Here is a 22,549-nt window from a genome sequence, read left to right as displayed (position 1 = left end):
ATTTTGCATGCAGTTAGATCTCTCTTCAATTTATTCCACTACATGTTGCATAGCTCCAAATCAGAGGGGACCAGTACAGGTCCATGCCAGGTAAGATTCACTTAAGTGTCTGTCTATTAGAAATTACTGGACTTCAAGACTGTGCCTCGAAGGCCCAGCTCAGAAATAGAAAACACCAGGAATTTCATTTTAACACAAACTCCGGAGGGAGAACCCTAATTCCAAACCGAGTTTTGCATTTGCCTACACACCCTTTCCTATCAGGAAAGAGAGAAGCTTCCCCCAGTGATGATTCACAGCCAGAGGCTATCTTGGGACTTCTGACTTGTTTTCTAGAGCAACAGTTCTCACTGCAGTAATGATACAGACAATTGGGAAGGCTAAGTTCCTAATGAATATTACAAGTTAGAAATTAAGCACAGTAAATCCTCCCTATTGCCTGTTTACCCTGATGATGATTATGTAGACTGTGAAGTATTATGGACGTTGCATTATTAACTAGCCTCATTAGAGAGCAATCAAGATAGCAGAGCCAGGTTTTGCAAACTGTTGGGCAGAAGAGCTTCTGTGTTCTACCTTCTGCTGCACTTTTTAAGGGGATTGGATGGAATTTTTACATAGGTCCCAACTTTACACAGGCATGATGAAAAAGCGAGTTGTTCTCCTGTAACTGAATCAATGAAATTCAGATGGTATGAAAAGTTCTGCAGGTAACTGGTTTGCATTTCTCACCTGTGTATGTTCGCTGAGTCAAAGTCCATTCTAGAGCCCAGGGACAACCACTTCCTCTGATGTGGGGTAGTGCTGTTTTTTCTCTAAGCTTGCACTTGAAAGAGAAAACGGGGAGGAAGCTGTTACGTACATACACGATCCAGCTTTATTGTTTTAATATTGTATTTCTAAGCTTGCATTTTTCTTGTCTTTTCTTAGATGCCAATTAAGTGGATGGCTCTGGAGTGTATACACTACAGGAAATTTACCCATCAGAGCGATGTTTGGAGCTACGGTAAATCTTCATATGATTAGTTTAAATAAGTGTATCTTGTAAAGTGTTAAACCAAGTTGTGTTACTCTGTTACAGATAGCCCTTTTTCTTTCAGAAAGGAGAGAGGAGTTAATTCTAGTAGTTTTTACTTTTTTTTTTTTTTTTTTTAAAATAATGTGTAACTCTAAACAGCAATTGTTACTTGTCTCCTACCTTACTTCCCTGCTCACAAAAAGTACGGATGACTGCTGTAAGGTCTGGTCAGGTAGAAATTTGGATGATTATTATGACAGAAGAAGGCTTCTTTCAGCTTAGCCACAGATTCATAAAAATACAGCTGCGGGTCATAATTTCCAGCAGTCCTTTGAAAATCTTAACTATAAAAGTCATGAATGTCAAAAAAATATTTTCAGACTTATGGGAATTTCTGTACCTACAGTCAGATAAAAGGGAATTTGCCATAATACAGAGCAAATATAGCAAGAGAAAGAAGAGAAAGAGACAGTCTCTTCAAGCTAACTAAAACACGCATGGGTTTAATTTCACAGATAACTTCAGAATTGGTTAGTCAGGTCAGTTCATGTGAACTCCACACACAAAAAAATAACCTTTGAGAATGAGATGTTCATTTAATGTTGGAAACGGTGTTATCCAGATGAACTTCTATGCCACATGTTTAGTTCTCTGCCTGTTTATTTCACACAGGTATTACTAACAAAATCTTATATACATTTGTAAGTGGAATGTATCTAGGGCTTACAGACGCCTATTTGCATTTCTTGTTGCCATATCATTTTGAAACAAAAAGCCATGCAACTCTATTCATTACTCACTTCTACCTGTGGGTAGCAGCAAAAGACACTGTTTGCTGTGACTGAGTAGCTGCCCTCTTCTATTCAGATAAGAAAAATATGAGAATTAAATTGATCATGTAAAGCTGCTCTTTCTACTCAAATTCTGCCCTACCTGTATCACTTAAGAAAAAATATGCCTCCGTTTATGAAATTCATTTTAAATGCAGGAAGCCTAGAATATCTATAATCAGAAAGGACAAAACCAAAAAGACTTGACAAGTTACAGTTATTGAACATCAGCAAAGAGGTGAATGAGGGTAAACTAAATACGTGTTTTATACATAATGTATTTTTGCCCACTGCTTTTCATGTTAGTATGACAGCTGTCAAAATATGGCTACTGATCTGGAGGCATGTTTTAAATGACCTTTGCAATAAAATAAGAACAAAACCAAAGAAACCGGTGTGAAAGAAGCATTTTCAATATTGAAGATTTTGTTTGGTGACAAATTGTTGCTTATGATATATGACCTTTATTTCCAGCTCTGATGCCAAAACCAATCCTATGGCTATTCAAAAAGAGAATCTTGGTTTTGAAGCACAGCAGTATCATAACTCAAATCCATAAGGTGTTTTAAGGAAAAATAATAATACAAGTGGCTGTGAATGACTTAAAAGGCAAAGACAATGACATAACACTATTCAGTGCTGTACCTTTGTGAGAAATTGATGCTCTGAGTTAGGGAACATCTTCGTTTTTTCCCTTTAGAATAACAGAGTACATCAGCTATTCATTTGCCTTTTTGATATGATAAAAGAGCAAGATACATTCTTTTAATATTGCATCCATTTACTTTCCCAGTGTTTATTTGTCTTAGACCTTTCTGTTGTGCTTCAGATCTATCATGCTGCTTCTTATGCCAATAAAAATGAGGGAAGTTGCTTTTGTAGCTTAACAGTAAGTTCCATTTCACCATTTTCTGGTGCTTGTTAAATGGCAAACCAAATTTGAGTATTTTCACAGGCCCTGGTAATGAAGAGATTGCAGTCCAGAACTGGGCCACAATACCAACCTGTAAGAAATTGGGTAGCAATCTAAGTAGTATGACTTCAAATATTAACATTCTTCTTTTCCGTCTAGGAGTCACTATCTGGGAGCTTATGACCTTTGGTGGAAAGCCATACGATGGGATCCCGACTCGAGAGATCCCTGACCTCTTGGAGAAGGGAGAGCGGTTGCCCCAGCCTCCAATCTGCACTATTGATGTTTATATGGTGATGGTGAAATGTAAGTAATTGTAGTTTTTAATATCCATGTTCAGTGTGAGAGAAATCCTCTTTTAGAATATTTGCATCTTTATTCTCTGACAGTGCTGGGTAATAGTGCAAGCTGTTTCAAAACAAAAGCTTCCCAAGATACTGTAAATTCCATTTAAATACTGTGTACACATTTTTTGCAGTTGCAAAATATAAGAATTCAGCCGTGAAGGGTTGAGTTAGCTTCTTATTACTGTCAGATGCTATCTCAAATTCTTGCTGTGAAGTCAAAATTGTGTCATTGTTATTGTAAACCCTTGTCATTTCCATGACAATTGATTTTGATGTTAAAAAAGATAGTATTAAACATAATTATGGTACATGGATACTAAGCCAGTGGAGGTTGGGAGGAGAAATGCTAGTTCCAAATATCGAGGAAAGAAAGCGTGAATGTTTTATTGTTAGTAAAGGATTGATGATTGTAATAGTAATAATAAAAAGCAAAATTAATATAAGGAATAATACAGAAAGGAGATTTTTCATTCTTAGTCCAATATAAAAATTTATGGATATTTTTACTTCAGCAAAAAAGGAAAACAACTTGTAGTTGGTTTCTTCCTACCCTTTTTATCTTCAAGATACCTACACTAGTGACTATATTCTCCAAGGCTATGCTTCTAATTTAAAAAGAATTAGGGACATCTCTCTGGTGTTTCTGACTTAATTTAAGTGAGATTAACATACAGCTATCTCATCCATCTTCTATGGACCTTTCCCTTTTGCCTTGTACACAAAAACACAAAGAAAATAACACTAACAGAGGTAAATAAGCTTTTTCTGAATACAGCTAGAGTTGCTAGCAGTTCATGAAGCTGGTAGTGTGAACACCCTCTCTAATTCAGGAGTTTGCATTTGGAATGTGCAGAATTTCATCTCTTCTTTTCCTACCCCAACCCTTTGGTAAAGTATTGAGCTCTGCGCAGCTTAGTAGTGGTGAAGAATTTGAACACCTCATCTATAGTGTATGGGCTGGTTCAGTTTTGGACACGTCGAAATTTACGACAGTAAAGAACTGCCCGTATCCTATAAAGGACTGTTCTCAGGATAGTTCAAAGACTGGTGAAGAACGTGACTCCATCAAACACTTAAGTAGGGTACTGTGGGGGAATTTTCAGTGTGGCTTAATGTAAGTCAGGCTCTGCATACCAAAAATGGGCAAGATTTGAATCACCAGCACTGCCTGGTGCCTGCCAACCCCCTTGGGTTCCAACAGCCAGGTAGTTGTGATAGGGAGGTAGAGAGGGATTTTCTTTTCTACATCAGCTATCCATAACTGTTACATACTGATACGAGGACAGAAGGCATTTGGTAACCACCAATGTTACTTAGAAAAGAGTTGTTTGTATTAGTTAATAGATCAGTTCTCCTTCATATTACATTCCTACCCTAAAGACAATTCTGTGAGTCTTACTAAAGAAGCCAGACAATTAAACCATATCTTGGTGACTTCAGGATGGAGACTAGTACACCAGTACTCTCCTGTTACTTACGAATAAATGTTGCAGAACCATGCATACAACAATTAGCAGTCTCAACATGTTCAGGCAGATCTGGGAAACAGAGAGGAAAGGTGCTTGAATTATCACAGACCTTTTAACACAAGTGCATGCAGGTAGGGAAATCACCAGAACAGTACAAGGGGTTCATGTTGGTCAAGTGCAAATATATCGAAGCTGGTAGGATTTCTAATGAGTATGAGGTTATTCTCAGAGAACAAAAGGAAGTCCTAGCAGACTGACTGTTCTGGAAGATGGAAAGTCCCAGCTAGATGTACAGGCTTAGTCCTGTAATGCATGTGTGGAGTTCTTTATAATACCTTTTGTTGTTGTTGTTGCTTTGGTCACTTCTTCAGTTAAAGGCTATGAAGGAGATAAGGCCTGCTTCATTTTGCCTCCCTGACAAATGAGAACGTGTTCTTGGGGAGTTGCTGAGAGAATTTTCCCTTAGAAAAAGCTGATGCTGAGATAAACTAGTTGGTAGTAGTGACTGCCTATGCTACTTGCTTGTTTTGGAGAAAACACTTGAAGAGATTGAGAACTGTTGTTCTTAATGAATGTTTCTGGGAGAACGAAGGACCAAAGAATCACCCATGCACAATTAAAATAGCTTCTAATGCCTTGTGTGAGATCTGTGTTAATGATGCAGATACATGAATGCAGAATTAACTGAAAGGCAGGATGGGAAGTCAGTCATCCTATAGAACTGTCAAACAGCTCTTTGTAATGTAAACCACTGTGGAACAGTAGTTCAAAGAAATATGTTTAGCAGTAACTTTGTAATAAACCCACTAGGCTCAGATGAGATCGGGGATTAATTATATTTGAGGTTGGGCAGATCCATAATGTAAGATGGTCAGAATTGCCATCTAAACGGGCAAAAACAGAAAATTACAAGGCCATGTTACGGACTCTATTTTGGGGATGGGGAACAGGAACTCAGAGCAAATTAAGAAACCCTTGCAGTGTGGAACATCCAGTGTCCTCTGGCTGGGACCAGATGTTTTCCATTTTAGAGGCATCATAGAGTTCCGCCCTTCCGGTTTTCCTGGACTCTTTATTGCATCTTTTCTCTAGGCAAGAACTATCAAGGACATCATTTCACTTCAAACTTGTGCATTTTTAAAAACTTAATGCTTTTTTTTCCTTGACAAGTAACCACTTACTTTGTTGTCTTTGATCTGTCCCCAGGCTGGATGATCGATGCTGACAGTCGGCCTAAATTCAAGGAGCTGGCTGCTGAATTCTCTAGAATGGCTCGAGACCCTCAAAGGTACCTGGTAATTCAGGTAAGCAACATTCGGGGAAAAGAGAAAAGAATTCTGCCTATCAAACCAGATTATTAAGGGGATTGCCTTTGAATCTTGGGAGTTCAGAATGCTCTTGAACTTAAATCAAACACAGTGACTGTAGTACTATACAGTAGTAAAGTAGAATAGCCAGTGTTGGTATCTCAGAAGTTAGGAGAAACACCTGAAGTTCACTTCCTAAGTCTGTGTTTGTGAGCACATACACGAGCTCTGTCTTTGCAAGCTGCTGAGTAGTTTGCATTCTCTCATGAAATTGGGAGAAAAAAATTATCCATCAGTGGACTTACTTTAGAGCAAGGACTTGCTTGGTTGTGCAGTTGCTTAGGCTAAATTTCAGGGGATTACCCTGAAAAGAAACTTCCCTGCGCTGTTGAGATTGTGGGTTTTTTTTTTTGCATAGCCTAAACATAAAGGTTTCTCAGAAGGCAGGGAGTTGTGTCATATGGGTGCCTCATGCTGGAGAGGCTGTGTAGGCTCTGTGCAGCTTGTAGTGCTTCACAGGCTGTATGATACACACCAACATGCTTCATCACATGAAACCACACTTGTGACAGTGTCAATACCAGCACAGACACATCTGTTGACTAATCTAGCTACAACCATGTACACCCTGCACACAGGCATGTGTAGACTTTTCTTTTGCTCCCACACCCTGCAGAAACCTAGAGTTATGTGTTTATTACATCTCAATCTCAAGCCATGGGAAATGAATCTGACCATTTGGTAAAGTCCTTGGTTAGTCCTAGTGTGTGAGCAGTGCGAATGGAAGTAAAGTAAAACTAAAAGAAGCAGGGTGATGTTGGAACACCAGAAACCAAAGCGTGAAATCAGTTTGACACGGGTACTCTTACACTCACATCGCCTCCACATCATGGAGTACAGTGTGGGGATAAGTCCAGCTGGTTCTTAGCTTCACACTGAGGTAAGATTTCCTAGCTGAAGATTCTCCAGAAGTACAGGCTGCCGCTTCCATGCCTCCTGACTGTTTCTGGGACTAGTGGTAGTCTCATCACACAGCGTTTCATTTCACTGTGTAGGCATGCTAGCCTGCTAAAGGTGTATTATTGCACAGTGCCAACATATGCTACTCTCCTGCAACTTGAGGAGAAATAAAATAAATTTGAAAAGTAAAATGCTGGTCAAGAAGAATTACGGTGCTTTATTTCTCCTGTGGAATTCCCCACTGTGTTAAATCGTAGGTTCAGCTGTTATGAGTGACTCTGAAAAAAAATCAGTCTGATTAAATACTTAATTAGATAGGACATGTTTCCCCATTCAAAATCTCTTTTCCCCGCCTTCCTTTCCCCTGCCCTTCCCTCCCTTGTTACAACTACATATAGTCTAGTGGGTATTCCTTCCCGTTAAGCTTCTCCAGTGATCCTTGCGGACAATATGGGCCATGTAGATCCTGAAGAGAAACCAGGGTAACTCTGTTGCGCTGGTATCTCTGCCATTATGATTCCCCCTTCCCTCCAGAGGCCATCAAGAACGATGAGCTTGCTGTTGAGCTTTTAAACAGGTCTGTATGAACGCTGTAGTGCAGCCATGATTCCTTGCTGAATTCACATGTGGTAGAGTAATTCGTGAGGGGGAGGCCACTCTTGATCCATGCAGTTAAATTTAGTATCATTTCTATGGGCAGTTAGGCGTTTAGGGCATGAGCTGCCTTTTCTGATAGTTTTTGGCACTGAGCAAAGCACAGCCATGATCTGCCTCTCTGGCTTGTAGATGCCGTTTCAATAAAAAATACTTATCATTGTTGCTGCTGTTGTTACCCAGTTTGATTTTTATTGCTTTCAGCTCTGTTACATTCCGCAGAACTTTCCATATGGATGAGAGGGAAATTTAGCCCACCGAGTCCCTAAAAATACAAATGAAAATAAAGCAAACATCCAAACACAGCAGTTGCCATGTTATTTTCCCCAACATGTAAGCCTAAATAGCTGAGATATTTCACAAAATACAACAGACCTTGACAGAATTTGGGTCAGAAACTGAGCTTGTATGGGAAAAGGAAGAAAGAACAAAAGCTCAGTCACAAGAATGCCAAAAAAAAAAAAAAAGGCTTTGCTTGATTTATGCAGTTATTCCCTTTCTGTCATCATACTCCCAGTAAAAAAATCAAATGATGTGGATGTGGTGCTTTAGAATAAACAAAACAGCATGTGCGGTCCCTGCAGCCTGGCTGCTAGGGCATGAAGAAGGCCTAAGTTCCCTGTTGGGAAATTAATCCATCTCTTTGCTGTTTTCCTCTCTCCATACAACCTATTCAGGGAGATGATCGTATGAAACTACCAAGTCCAAATGACAGTAAGTTCTTTCAAAACCTTCTTGATGAAGAAGACCTGGAAGATATGATGGATGCTGAAGAGTATCTTGTTCCTCAAGCCTTCAATATCCCTCCTCCCATCTACACTTCCAGGACAAGAATTGATTCCAACAGGGTAAGAGCAAGCTCTGACGGAAAATACTGCTTATTATAAAAGCACGGGTGGAGATTTAAGTACACTAATCAAACACAGGTGAGAGTTGCCTTGGGAATTACAAGCTTCCATTGTAAGGAGAGTGACTATAAAAATGTTGTCACTGGGTTCCCTGTTCATTGTGCCCAAGTGAATTTTGAATTAATAGCTCAGCCTTGAGTGAACAAAGGCTCGACTTGAACTGCCTGTCTTGAAAGCACAGCTGAAGCTTGTGAAGTCAGGCAGTGTTGTTTCTCAGTTGTGTACCATCCTGGCCAGGAAGTACATAGCTCTCATTCTCTGTCCCTGCAATCCTTTCGTCTTGACAGGGTTGGCACTGATGTAACTGAGGGCAGCTGGAATATACAGATAATGCTGCTTTTGTGTCTCAAGCCAGATTTCAGACCCAGCCCCTTTCCCTGTTTATATGTGATGCTTTCAGGGCCCGCCTTCACAAGCATGGGTTTTGGCTGAGCATATCAGAGATTTTGGCATGATGATCTTTGTAACATTCCTGTTAGGGAAGGATATGATGCCCATTTTACAGGGACAACTGAGGCACAGAGAGGATTCAGGTGGAATTCAGCTCGCTTAACTGTAACCATCAAAAAGATAGAGATACAATCTAAGCTCTTCACCTGAACATCCAGGGGGTGATGATTGCTGCCCACTTTGGATATTTACAGTGGGATAAGTCACATTTTCGAGGTGTCTCTCTCTATCCACTGACTGCTGACAGCTCCAGAGCAGTCTCAGACCTGGTGCACGAGGTCTGGTGAAATTAATTCTGCTGTAAATGCCACAGCATGAGAGGAGCCCTGCTGTATGTGGGACCTGAGTGCAGGTTTCCTGAATTCCTTTTCACTCTGGAGTTTCCTGTCTGCAGCTCTGACCTCTGCCCAGTGCTGCATTTGGCTCTGGCCTTTTGATAGTTTATAGTTAGCAGATGCCCCCCCTTCTCACAAAACTAAGAAATGGTGAAATGTCATTGCTGATGCAAGGACATTTGCACAAGCATCAGATGTATTCAGTAATTAGGGACTTCCCTTGTTGGGTTGGATTTTTCTCTCCACTCTGCTTTTAGTGGAAAGTCCCATTTTGAAACACTAAGTGCAGTCTCATTGAAATGCTCGTATTTATTCCATATGGGTTAGAATTCTATCAAACATTTCTCCATAGTATAGATAGTCCCAAATTCACACGCTGGTCTGAATCCAGCTCAAACCATTCTGTGATTCCATGCATTGATTACACCACGTGTGGCAGGGAGGAGGTAAGTGATGGAGCAAAGAGCTCTGGAACCAGGTCAGTATTCATGTCCTGACTGTACTCTGCATGATGCTCTTTCACCTCTCCTGAGTAAATTATTCTGGAATAAGGAAGACAAAACCTAACCTTAAACAATATCCGATAAATTCATAAGGAAATTGCTACTGTTTTTAAAGGCAAGGAGACTTGAGAAGTGTTTGGAAGAGGCTGGGTTGTAGTCCCAATGGCTAAGCTGGATTCACCCAGTGGTTTTCCTGCCTCACTAGACAGCAGTGCAGAGGTGAATGATGCATGATTTAGCAACAAACAAGAAACTTCCCCTTTATTGCAACGAGAGTTTTTAGGGCTGACGCTGATCTGAAATAAGTTAGTTTTACTTCAGCTGTCTCTGGAGAGGTTCTGTTTCCTTTGCTGCCAGCTTCTGAGAAAAGGAGGAAATGACAATAGTTACCTTCAAAAGTTGCTCACTTGTGCACTGCTGTAAATCACTGTAACTTTGTTTTACACAGCAGAGTACACCAACACTTAGACCAACATAGGGTAGCCAACACTCCCACTGAGAAATTCATGGCAAGCAAACCCAGAAATGTATTACTATTACTGTGCGAAAATTTAAATAACTTTCTCACAGCCTCTGCCCCACCTGCAGCCACACTGCTTGCACATGTAATCCCCCTGAAGTCAGCAGAACTGCAGAAGGAGACCCCAGGCCTTCATTTTGTCACACAGAGAGGCTCCATCACGTTCTTGATGTGATGTCTCTTCTCTGCAGCTCGCAATTTCCCGTCTTGGTTTGAGACTGTGATCTGCTCCCACTTAGTCAATGGGAGCTTTGCTTTGCAGTTCAGTTTAATGACAATAGCAACTCTGTATCCTGCTTTCAGCAACTCCTACTGCTGGGAATTTTTCTCTGGAATCATATGACAATCTAACACTTAAACGAATCTGGAATTACCCTTTGCCAAAAGTTTCCAGATTCTGAGCAAGGTTTTCTAACTCACAGAGGGCAGCTGGGGCACAGGAGGCTCACACTCAGCTCTGTGGCTCTGCACCCCCTCCAGCTTTGTAGTGTTTTTCTTCTTTGCAGAAGCCTCCTTACGGAGGGGTAATTTTTAAGGCAGAAAGAACAGATGGGCAAAGAAGTTGCCACTGAATTCCCAGCTGATTTATAATAGCACTTGCTGGAGTGGCTGCAGACTGACTTCTGACCTGTAACAATATTAACCTTTATAATATAGAGGGGCTGGTCCAGTGTCTTGCATTAGTATAAGTCTCAGTTTTATTTGCTAACAGCCCTGCATCTCCTGAATGCACTGCTAGTACTGCCACACAGGCATGCACTTCCAGACTGCAGGAAGGCCACAGCACAAAGTTGCTGGAGGGGCTTGGGGCTGCATCAAAGCCCCACAGAATCTTTGCATTCCTGGTTTCCTTTGCTGGAAGTTTGTTGTTGTTGTTTTCTGGATGTAGTACATTTGTGTTCTCTCTGTACAGAAAGCTAAGTGCCTTTGTGTTTTTCGAAAACACTCAGGTTCTTGGTGTGTTAACTGTTCTTCCTGTGAAGATTAGTGTTGGTTTGAAACAAAATATCCAGTAGCTCCTATAAGGCAACTGTGCACTTACTGTATATAGTGCAGTACCAGGGAATGTCAGCGATAAGAATCACACAGAATTGATGTGCAGGCAGATCTCTCCACCTGCAGTTGCCTGATTATGTCTTTCTTTGTGTTTCTTTTGGATAGTTTGCAATTCGTGCTTGTTTGGTATAGTGAACGTTAATATTACACAAACTCATTATGGTATCGCTGCAGCCATAAATGCCAAATGAATTGATACAGCTTAGGTAGTTTGTGTTCACTGCGTCTGGCAAATTCAATTTTATGGGGAGATTGCCAGGCAATGTGGTGAAGTAAAACACGCAAAGAGCTACATAATCTTCTTGTCATTTTCAGAGATGAGAAGCTTGAAAGATACTGCATTTCACGTCTTAGTTGTTCTGACTGTCATTTTAGTGAAGGGGAAGCAGGTTATATGGTGGCAGGGTGTTGTACTCCTCTGACGGCTGTACTCAAACATTACAGGACCACAGGCTGGGGACAGAAGTTTGCAGTGAGAAAGCAGTGAGATGATAAGCCTCCCCACTCTTAGGCTCCAAAGGCCTGAGAAAGGGCATTTACTTTCTAAAGAAAGTGCTGAAGTTTCTCTGGGTTGATCTCAGTCCTAAATCCTTGCAGCTTTTGCCTGGGAGAGGCGCCGCTGGTTGAGCATAAAGCACTGGTTGGATGCATAAAGCAGCATGTGCCTGTTCCCTCCCATGTGAGAGCTATTTGGATGTGAATCGGTAGCACAGAGCTGCTGCTCACAGAAAGAGGGCTGGAAGGAGGGAAACCTCGTGGCAAGTTTCCAGCTCCACAGGGAGTGCCACATCCTTCTTCCTCCAGGGATTACAGAGTTGTACTGAAGGTGCAAGGCGCAGGCACAGCTTCAGCACTTGCATCACACCCAGACTGGCTTCGTACCAGCATTTCTTTAGGACCTCGGCTGCCGGGAGCAGAAGCTTGCCCACACTCTAAGCCCATAATAGTGCCCTGTGTTACAAAGTCCATCTCAAGACTGATGCAGTTTTGAAATAAAAATTAGCATCCTAAGCTAAATTGAATTCTTTCATGGCATCTGAAGTCTTCAGTTGCAATTTCAGCTCTTTGGCTTTTTCCAGCTTTTATTTTCCGTTGTCTAGAGATATTCTAGAAACATGGAGTTTTAGAAGGTCTGTGCTTCTGAGAGATAAACTGAATCCTCAGCAGTGTTTCCAGGAGCACGGTACCCCAGTTAGTGTTTGAGTGTCCTACATTCACAGCCATTAGATGATTCATTCAGGTATTTGTAACAAGTACTGTCCTGTGTGCACAGAGATAATACTAATACAGAAAGCACTCTGTGTACCCAGTGGTGCTTTTTGCTCTAAATCCTTGGCAAATTCCTCCTGAAAAACGTTTATACTGTTTGTTACTCACTGATGCTGTCTCTGTAATTTTACTTCATTCGCTGTATATCATGGAATGTCTGCCAACCCTGCAATTAAGTATCAAGCTAGTTTTTTAGGAGAGGGGTCTAATTCATATGTCCAGGGAGACTGTTCTGCTTGGCTACAGCAGGGTCTGGTATGCCAAAAGCCAGCTTTTAGTTCTCTGAGTAGTGTCTGGTATGCCACCCCAGAAGTCCTGGCAGAGCTCTAGGGCTGGGAATGTCTCATGGCTGAACATCTGTACGTGTCTGTATATAAAAAGATCATTCCAGAGAGAAACTGGGCAAGGAGTTACCTTTAGGATTAATTTGATCTGGTTTCTGAATTTGAAAAGTAGCCATTTCCAAATTACAGAATTATAAAGGAGAAGGCTGTTAGTGATTTTTAGATGCATTTCATGTTGGTGTGGCATCTTCCCTTCCAAAGCTTATCACGGACAACAGGGACTGTTCACCCAACGAGATGGCTGCCGCAATTCAGTGACTTTAATTAGGCTCTTAAGTAGCAGGGCTGAATTTCTTAGGTACCTGTAGTGCTTCAGTGGTAGAAGATCAGATCTGAGGTCTAATAATGACCTCCCTTACAGACTGAAATCCAGCAGGTGGGGTCTGTAAGCACCACTCTCCTCAGTTGGTGCTGGAAGGAGGGATTTTGGAGAGCAGTCAGGATTTGGAAGGGCACTTCCCAGTGTGCCAGCACAGGTGAGCTTGTATGAGGGGTACTGGCCTTGCTGGTGGGGAAAGCTAGCATCCTTTTCTCTTGGCAAAGAGGAATTCATGAGGGAGTCATGATTTGTTTGTGATTCTCCTTGTGCCCAGGGCTTTGGTGTAGCAATCACTGTCTTCTTGGTCCTCACTTCTTTTCCTGTAAGAAAAGGCAGTTAATTGACCCTGCTCTTGAGTGGACTTTTTCTCCAGACATATCCTGGCTGTGTGGGGCTGATAGCAGTAAAACTACTTCATCCCAAAGTCAATAGATAATTTGTGTCAAGAGGTATCAACGCTAGATGGGGGTGTACAAGTATTTTGTCTAGCCTCCTGGCATAAAATCAGCCAGGGACTCGTCTCCCAATTTCTACTTCAAGTGCAGAAATGCTCTTTGAGGTGCAATTTGTCTTCCCAAAAGATTATCTTGATTGTATCATTTGGGATGGAAAATACATCACAGTTTAGAAGAGTCTCTGTAGGCATTTAACATGGACTTAAGCAGGGTTTGGATCCCAATGCTGTCCACCACACACCTTTTTTGTGCTAGATTAAGGAACTGCCAGTTACCAGAAATCTCTTCTGCCTACGGGGCTGAGTAGGATAGCATCATTTGTACGTTTGGTGTTAGGGCAGAATACCACTGATGTTTCCTTTTTATTAGGTTTGTTTGTGTCATTTGCCATCCCTCTGCTTCTGCAATATCTTCCCCCAAATAATAACCAAATCTTTCCTTAGATTTCATGCTTCATGTCGGGTTGGGTTGTGGGTTTTTTTGTTTGTTGGTTTTGTTGTTATTTTTGTTGTTTTACTTTTCTGTCCAGTGTCTAATTCCTTCTCCTTAAAAGGTGATCAAAAATGTTGAAAATGTTGGTAGTCTTTCTTTTGTGTTTCTGCAAGGATCTCTCTTCCTTAGGCAGGTGTTGCAATACATGATGAACTTGCAAATCAGCTAGAGGTTGTATCAAAGGGTTTCATAGTATTTCAGAAGGTTACATTGACTCTGCCTCTTTTTTAGCTCTGTTGCTTCTTGAAAAACTGTTTGATTCATTAGGAATATTCAAGCTCTGTATGAATCCATCCCGTATCTTTCAGTAAATACTACATTTTGTTTATTTTCCTAGTAGAGTCTATTTAACAGTGTACCAAATACTGCAGTTGCTGCCATCAAACCTTCAAAGTAATTCTGCAAGTCCCACCAAGCTCTCCTGAAAGATCTCTCATTCCTGTTTTGTGCTTCCCTAAGTTTTAATGACATCCTGGTGGTGGGAGGCTCCTGTCTGTTCTGCTCTGCCTTTTCCATTATGAAGTTCTCAGTAGCTGTTCGTGTTTTGTTGGTGCCTAGTCAGCCATCACAAATGTGTTACCTACAATAACTTTCTTCTTCTGGCAAGTATTCTATAAAGTGTGTCTATTTCTAGTCTTTGTTAGAAATGTAGATAGCACCAGGCCATTTTATAGTCCATGAAAAGCAGGACTAATACCAGAGTGGCACTAGTCAGCATTATTTCATTGCTCAGGGTGAATGAAGTAGGAAGAATAAACATGCAAAAATAGGCTGTAAAATGCATTAGATGAAAAATTATGTCAGTCTAATAATTTACATGAAAAAGGAAAGCTTCTCTCAAAATGTGTGTATTTAGAATACGAGTATTTAAATACCTTTTTAAAGCGTGCTACGTTTGCCAGAGGAAAAAGGAAGAAAATTCATATGGAGAACTCAAAGAGAATAGATGATGCCCAGCTCTTCACAGAGAAATCTTTGAAACCTGTTTTATGGCAATTAGTCTCTTGCTTTGCAGCCAGGCCAGCTGAAATCAGTGAAATTTCTCAAGGACCAAGCCCTTCTCATCCTGAATAGAATATCAGGACCAACTTCTTAAATTGCCTCCTGATTTGCAGGTCAAGTGCCTTAAGACAGGAATTTTTAACAGGATTTTTTAAACGTCTTAGTTGTTTTCTGTCGGAACTCAGGCTCCTGAATACAGGCATGCAGAGTCAGACACTCTGAAAGTGCTGGCTGGCATTTGGGTTTGAGCATACCTTTTCTAAGAATTTAATGCATGTTTAAAAACAAGTCACCAGCTCACAGTACTCCTGGTGAGACCTAATGCGAGTTAACACTCAGTGGAATCAGTGGAAGAGACAGTAGCTGTCTGTTGCTTCAAACCTTGATATCTGACATGTAAATTTACTGAGCTTCAGTATAAACTGGTTTTAAATCAGGCAGCATCTGCTTAATCCATGAATAGCTGCTGGCTCTGTTAACAGTCAAGAGAGCTCACAGCTGATCCATTTTCTTTCCCAAAAAGAAAAAAGTCAATAGATATAAAGAGAATAAGTAATAAATATTTCTACACTCCACTGATGAGGCATTCTTGGAAAAAAGCAAGCTAAACAACTCTACATAATTCAGTAGTTGGAAAAATGGACTAAGAGTCAGGAAATAATTATGAGAGCTGGGAGAAAATTTTCCTTCAGTGCCTGGGTTTGAAACAGAAATTGCTAGTGAAAAACGTCTGCTTCTGTGGAATCGTGTTCGTGGTTTTGTTAAAACAATCACCACACCTGAAAATACAAGGGATTGTGATTTGGAAGTGCACCTGGCAAGGCTCCAAGGAGTTGTCATTTGAACACCTGTCTGCCCGTGATGGTTGGGGCTCACAAGCCAGAGAGCAACATCCACAGCATCCCATGGCGACGGCACTCGTGTGATAACGCCTGGAGCATAAGGTAGCAGGAGGACTTGGGAGCGTCCTGTGCCAAATACTGTACTTTCTAAACATACGTTCAGTGGGGATAAATGCCAACACAGCCTAAAATTCCTTTTGTTAGCCAGAGTAAAGAGTCTGTCTTTCTTGTTAAATGGTGTAGTTTGGAAGGGGGGGAGGAAAAATTATGGAAGCTATAAAAAGACTCTCCAAAAGATGTGGTGGGGAGAAGTGGGAGGAGGCACAGATGAAGTTTAGATTTAGAATGTTAAAAAATGATTATTTTATCCAAATCAGTTGGATGGTTATTTCTTCTAGAGTATTATTGCCACCAGAACCTCAGCCCTGCTCTAAATCAACTCAGCATTTCATCAAGAAGCCTATTCTTCGCTATAAGAGACCAAGAGTGCACAATTACGGGTTTCTTTTCCCCCTTGCATAATAAAATTGGGAGATTATCATCAAGTTTCTATTCAGATTTTAGGGAGGCTTTTTTATTTTATTTTTAAAACCCATCTTTGTCTGTAAGAGCTCCCTGTTCAGGCCAGCATGCTGTAATGATTACTGCTGTAAAGGCTTCAGTGGAGATGTGCTCTATTTCATTCTCAATGAGGGCTGATGGCATTTTGAGAGGCTCAGAATATCCTTTGATTACTGTATAAAACAGACTGGGGAAGATGGCGATGCAGCGCACAGCATAGGAGGGGGCTGCTGCTCAGAGTGTTGCTCATCAACTTTCTTTTGTGCCTTTTTTTTTTTTTTTGGTCTGCCATATCGCAATCACAAATCATGGCCCTGTTGTGGGCTTTAAGGTCCCATTCCCCATCCTTTCCCTGTTTGGGGATTTGAAGCTCTAGGTTTGTACAGAAAAAGAGCTGCCACTGCTCCTGTGTTTTGGACAGATGTTACATGAGCAGGAGCAGTGCCTGGACCCTTCTCTCCCTCAGGGAACTGTGCGAGTAGCTAGGCGATGGTACGTCGTCTCTTCCAAACGGTGGGGAACTGGTCCAGTGTTAAAAGGGGCCATTTACTGCAAAATGTCTCAGAGTGCGTATTAAAGAAAAGGAGTGACAGAAAACTAGTCATGGGTGACAGGGAGTATACAGGAGTAAAAGAGACTGAAGGAGGAAGATAGACACATGCAAGCTGCCTCTCTTCCTGCTCTCCTGTCTGCTTGACACTCCAGTGTGTTCATACAAAATAGCAGGGGAAAGAAATTTTTGCATCTTCGCTCTTGTGCCATGCTTATGTCAAATCGCAGATTTTGCCAGCTGAAGTCTGTTTGCCAACCCTCCTGAAGCTCGGGCAGACAAAGGTTTGGGAAGTTTGGAGGTTGGGGGGTGATTCCATGGAGGATTTTTGACACAATATAGCAGGGCACAGCTTTTATTCACAAGCTAGGTACAGAAGGTGGGGCTATGGCAGAGCACTTCACCTATGTTTCCGTGCCAGTGTGCTTGGAAACTTGATTTTGTGGCCACATCTTGCATCTCTTAACGGGCTATTTTCATCAGCCGTCTTCTAATCCTTTACTCCCTTACTTGGTGAGGTTTTAGACAGAAAAAGGAGGGTGTATGTCTGGTATTTTCCAGTAATAGCACAGGAAATAGTCTGTGCAGTATTTAGGTATCTCATTTCCTATACCCCTATGCCAAGAACGTTAGGCATGTTTCATTTATGATTTATGCCATTAACTGTTCACAGTCTGTACCGTATTACTCCTGGAAGGCTCTGTTGAAATTTGGGCATCCCACTGTGCATGGATTGCTGTAAAAGAACCTGTAAGTCTGAAAACAGACAGATGTTATCTACGAGTCACCTGCAGCTATTAATTAAGTCAGTACTGAACTGAATCCAGGTCACCGGTGAACTGCCTGTACTGATATTGAACAAGTTCAGGAATGTCATAAACCCACCATACTGCCTGGACATGCTCTGGCATATTTCTGTCATACCAGCAGCCTCTGTGAGCTTACACTGCCTGCACATCTCACCTTTTTTCTGACAAATGGCAAGCAGAAAAAGCATACATACAGAAAAGACTTAGTCCTTGGGGTTTTTTTTGTTTGTTTGTTTGTTTTTCCAATTTCATCTCACTGATCTAAACTGGATGGATTATACCTTGGTCGTGGAAGGGGCAGACATCAGAGATGAGAGCTAACACAGAATGGTGCTTTACACTTTTCTCTATATTTGTAGTGCATAGATATTCAAGTTAAAACGTTTACCCATATTCTGAAAAAGGCTAATACTGGAAAAGTGGCTGGGAATTTGTAATTTCCAACCGAGATTCATTGCTCCCCAGTGGTACTTCATGACCATTGAGCCAAGGACATATTTCTGTCTGTGTGCTTGAGAAAACCGATGTGAGACATGCACAGATCCTAAACTGGTTTCAGAAGATGTACGTCTCTAGCATGTTGTGATTGTTTTTCTGTGTGCTAAAGTGCTGCAAGGTGCCAGTGATGACTCATACCTGGTACCAAGCTGTCTAACCTGGGGACTTTTCTTCACAGGCCTAGAGAAAGTGCCTAGTGGAGAAGGGAGTTTTCTTAAGTACGATGAGGAGCCTGGGCTGGACAGAAGAGAGAGCATGAGGAATGTCAGACTCATGAACTTCTGTGTCCAGCCAGCACTGCAAAGAAGTGACAGCTTCTCAGCCCAGGGCCCCTTGGTTGATCTCATTTCGCATACCAGTTGAGCAGTGCCTGTGGTTCCGTGGTGGAGGCATGGAAGGAGCGAGCTGATGAAGGAAAAAACATAGACCTCAGTGTTCCCAGACCTTGTTCCAACCATACCCACAGACAGCAATCCTTTCCAGTAGCACTGAGGATTCTCTGGTTTGCCTCATGCTCCAGACTTACCTATCTTTAGGAAGGAGTGGTGGGAAACTTTTGTAGAAAATTAAACTTCACTGATTCAGAAGAGGACAGGATGAACTACAAAGCTCACATAGTCTCATGGGTGCTACTTAAGTCAGGGTAGTTGTCCATCCCTGTACAAGTCAACAGATCTAATTGTATGTGCGCCCTGCGGCTTGCTTGAAGATACCAAGTGGTAGCATCCGAAATCCGAAGTTCAAGCACCCTCAGGTCCTGCAGGACCCATGCAGGGATCACCAGCGTGCTACATCCATTTTACCTGTGCACCAGCTCTTTGCCAGCAAGGGGGTCTTCTGGTGTGGGGAAGCTGTCCTGTGTGTATAGCATTCCTGCCTCTGCTCACTGCTGCTTTGACAGCAGGAAGCAAAACTTTCCTCTTGAGAAAGGTTCCCTGAACCTGTTCTCTCCAGACCTGAGGAAGCAGCGTGAGTGCTGTTGGAGCAACAAACGTGTGTGACTCTGCAAATGTGAGTGGTCTGCTGGATTTGTCAAGCCAGGCTGCACTTTTCATTTTACATACAGCTTGGCTCTGAGCAGGGGCTAGGACCAGAAACCTCCAAAGCTCTGCAAAGCCCTCTAGCCATCACTATACAAACAGCATTTAATTTCTGTGTAGCATTACACAACAGTCTTGTGGTGCAGGTTTTTTTTTTTTCCTTTGATTTTCATCTCAGACATGTTTGCTCTCAGAGGCAGGGCAGAGGGAAGCAGGACTGCTCCTGAGCAGACATGGCTGCTCTCCTACAGTGGTCTTTCCTATTTGAATTTCAGTTCAGATCAGTTGTAAATACCAGGCAGCTCCCTTGAAATGTGACTGGAGTTTGCTCAGGGCTGGTGGTATGGCTCTGCGTGGTGTGCTCTGCCTGCAGCCCCACCAGAGCATCCCGAACATATTATTCAGACCCACTTGCATTAATCAGCTGTCCTCTTTCTGGGCAAACTGCTGCAGCAAGATCTGCTCAACCTGCTATGCTAGGGGGCTGCAGTGTGGTGACTTGAGTCTGGATATTGACTTGGTTTTAAATCAGATAAACCTGGTTTGGCTTGGTTTCTAATCAGGTAAGGAGGAAAGTGAGTTACTTCTAAGTGCACACAGAGCTCAATCAAAACAGGTGGTCACTGAGTTGCCTGAAGCGAGGACCACAAGATGCCCCTGGACGGTACGTGTGGGGACTGAGAAGGTCAGGGGAGTGTTCTGCTCCTGCTGCCTGGTTCGGTGCTGTTCATGTATGAGAGCAGATGGAGTGAAAGGGGTGCTCGTGTGACCAGGAGCACTATCTGGGTTCAGGTGTGTGTGTGTGCACTTTACTAAAGCCTTGCCTTGACTAAAGAGAAGTTTGTCAGTCACATGAGTTTAGCAGATTGCTTAAAGAACAAGGAATGATGATAATCTCAGCAGGTTCAGGGAAAACAAGCTCGCAGCACTAAGGGTGCTGCTGGGAGGCTGTGCTAGTAAGCAAGTCGTGGGGGTGCCAGATCCTGCTGGAGAGTAAAGTTGTCACCTGTTTGGTGATGGAGTTCCAACCACCCACAGTCCCCAGCAGCACTGTCACTGACCTTCAGCACTTCCTCCAGCTGAAGACTGCATCGGGTGCAGCTTTGGAGGAGGCCGTGGTCACCATCAGGCTGGTGCAGGCGAGCTGCAGTGCAGGTAGGAGCGGGAACGTGGCCCTGGGTGCCATCCTCCAGGCACAACGCCGGACCCAAATGAAAAGAGGTAAGGCAGAGGCACACAACTGCGTACATACAAGCAGCAGGACCCAACGTGGCTTTGATTTCATTGTGGTTTAATAGGCAGCCAGCAATGTTATGTCCTTGCTATGAAGGAGGAGGTATTTGCTTTTGGGAGACTTTAGAAGCAAGGAATTGGAAAATGCAATTAATGAATAGAAAGCAATAACACAAGCCAATATTCACGAAAGTGTTATTTACCTCTCTTTTATCAAGGCTCATTTTACACATGCATTAGCTGTTACAATAGTTGATACATCACTGGTGTTTAATACCAAAGGGCCTTTAAAAAGGCTTTAGGGCACACTTGCTTGTTTTTAATCGTTTCTCCTCAATGTCATGTTTGTGCCAAAAATTGAATCATGTAGTATAAAGAAAGAAATCTCAGGCATTTCTGGTTAGGGCTGCTCATGGACAGTTAAAAATGCTGGGCTCCTTTTGGAGGCTGCTTAGAGCTTTAGTGTTGGTGGATGTGTGCACTGTGGAGCTAACAGATGCAATGCATATTACACTATCAAAAGGGTGATTATTGATTCCTTTTTTTTTTTTTTTTTTTTTTGAAGTCCTTGTCCATCACAACAAGCTAGAGACAGTGATCATTCAGGTCAGAATTTCAGCATCAGAAATCCAAAAACCTAGGTCTTCCCAGTAAAGGAACATAGGCTACTCTTTCAAGATAGCATTTAAAATGCAAAAGCAACTGAATCAAAAAAAAATAAAAAGAACAAAGTAAACTGCTTCACACATACAAATCAAGCTATTTAAGTTTTTCTTGCTAAGATCCAGATGCATTTTCTGCTCACAGTGTGATTCATGGACTGACCAATAAAAGTCGGCTGGGGCTTTCAGTACTTATCTTGGAAGCCTACAAAATGATGACATCACGTTGCAATTAGCAGGCAATTTAAAGACATTTAAACAATTATATCACATTTTCAGCCCCACTAATTGGCACCGCAGCTGTTTTCTTTGCCTCCTCTTTTTGGAACAGTGGCCACAGGGTATTAGCTCATGGGGAAAAACAGTAGAGAATTAAAATGGGTGCAGACACCAGCGGTTTGAGAAGAGCCAAGCTGTAAGATTCTGTGTTAAGAGAAGCTGTTGCAAGACAGCTATGTTTAGTACAGAGCTAAAGGGGAGGCATGAAGAAAATACCATTACCCTGATCTCAGCTGGCAGCTCACTGGCTGGGGAGGGTCTTATCAGCAAAAATAGCAGTAAGTGAGTTAATGCTGGTCCGTTGTTTCCTGATGTCTTGGGACAGGGTTATTCTAAGAGGGCATGTTATTATGTTGTTACACTTGCATAGCATGTACTTAAATGCTAGAATCATGGCCAAGAAAATCTAAAGATAGGACGGTGGGTTTAGCCTTTTGTGATGAGGGTGGAGCAAAGCATGTCCATAGATAGATGATGTGGCCATCCTAGCACAGAATTAATTTTAATTTTTAATCATCTAAACATTTACTGACAGAGGCGAACAGCCCTGCGTATCAAAGTCAAGGCCGCTGACAAAAGACTTGCTTTTGTAAGTTGCCTTTAAGAGATCCCTGTGGGCTGCGAACTAAACGTAGTTCAAGACAGCTTTCCCCTTACTCATCCAGAATCAGCGAACTGCAAGTGGAAATTCATGGGGGTGCCTCTGTGAAAACAGAGGGCTGTAAACTAAAGGTGATTAAGACAGCTTGTGTAGTACCAAATAGGAAAGGAGCGGTTGTATTCACTTGTTTAGTGTCTGTGAAAATTGGATGCATGCTTCTCATTTGGGCAGCAGCAAACTCTACTGAACTGCGTTCAATACTACCACAACATTGCCACAGCTCTTCACACTCTCCGGAGGTCTGTAGCCACCTTGGAAATCAT

General features: G+C 42.1%; 1 protein-coding gene across 16 annotated transcripts in view; it reads left to right on the top strand.

The window, feature by feature from the left end:
• The window catches only part of ERBB4 (erb-b2 receptor tyrosine kinase 4), a 580,719-nt gene that overhangs the window by 544,025 nt on the left and 14,145 nt on the right, over nucleotides 1-22,549 (top strand). For all 16 annotated transcript variants that reach the window (XM_080600555.1, XM_080600553.1, XM_080600542.1 and 13 more), the window contains 4 exons: nucleotides 931-1,006; nucleotides 2,921-3,067; nucleotides 5,784-5,881; nucleotides 8,176-8,346. In XM_080600555.1, coding sequence (XP_080456681.1) covers nucleotides 931-1,006; nucleotides 2,921-3,067; nucleotides 5,784-5,881; nucleotides 8,176-8,346 — 492 coding nt within the window. The remainder of the gene's footprint in view (nucleotides 1-930; nucleotides 1,007-2,920; nucleotides 3,068-5,783; nucleotides 5,882-8,175; nucleotides 8,347-22,549) is intronic.

Source organism: Anser brachyrhynchus (assembly GCF_964034855.1).
Source record: "Anser brachyrhynchus genome assembly, chromosome: 7".
Lineage (NCBI taxonomy): Eukaryota > Metazoa > Chordata > Aves > Anseriformes > Anatidae > Anser > Anser brachyrhynchus.
Note: the sequence above shows the minus strand (reverse complement) of the source record. Positions and strands in the feature narration are given on the sequence as shown.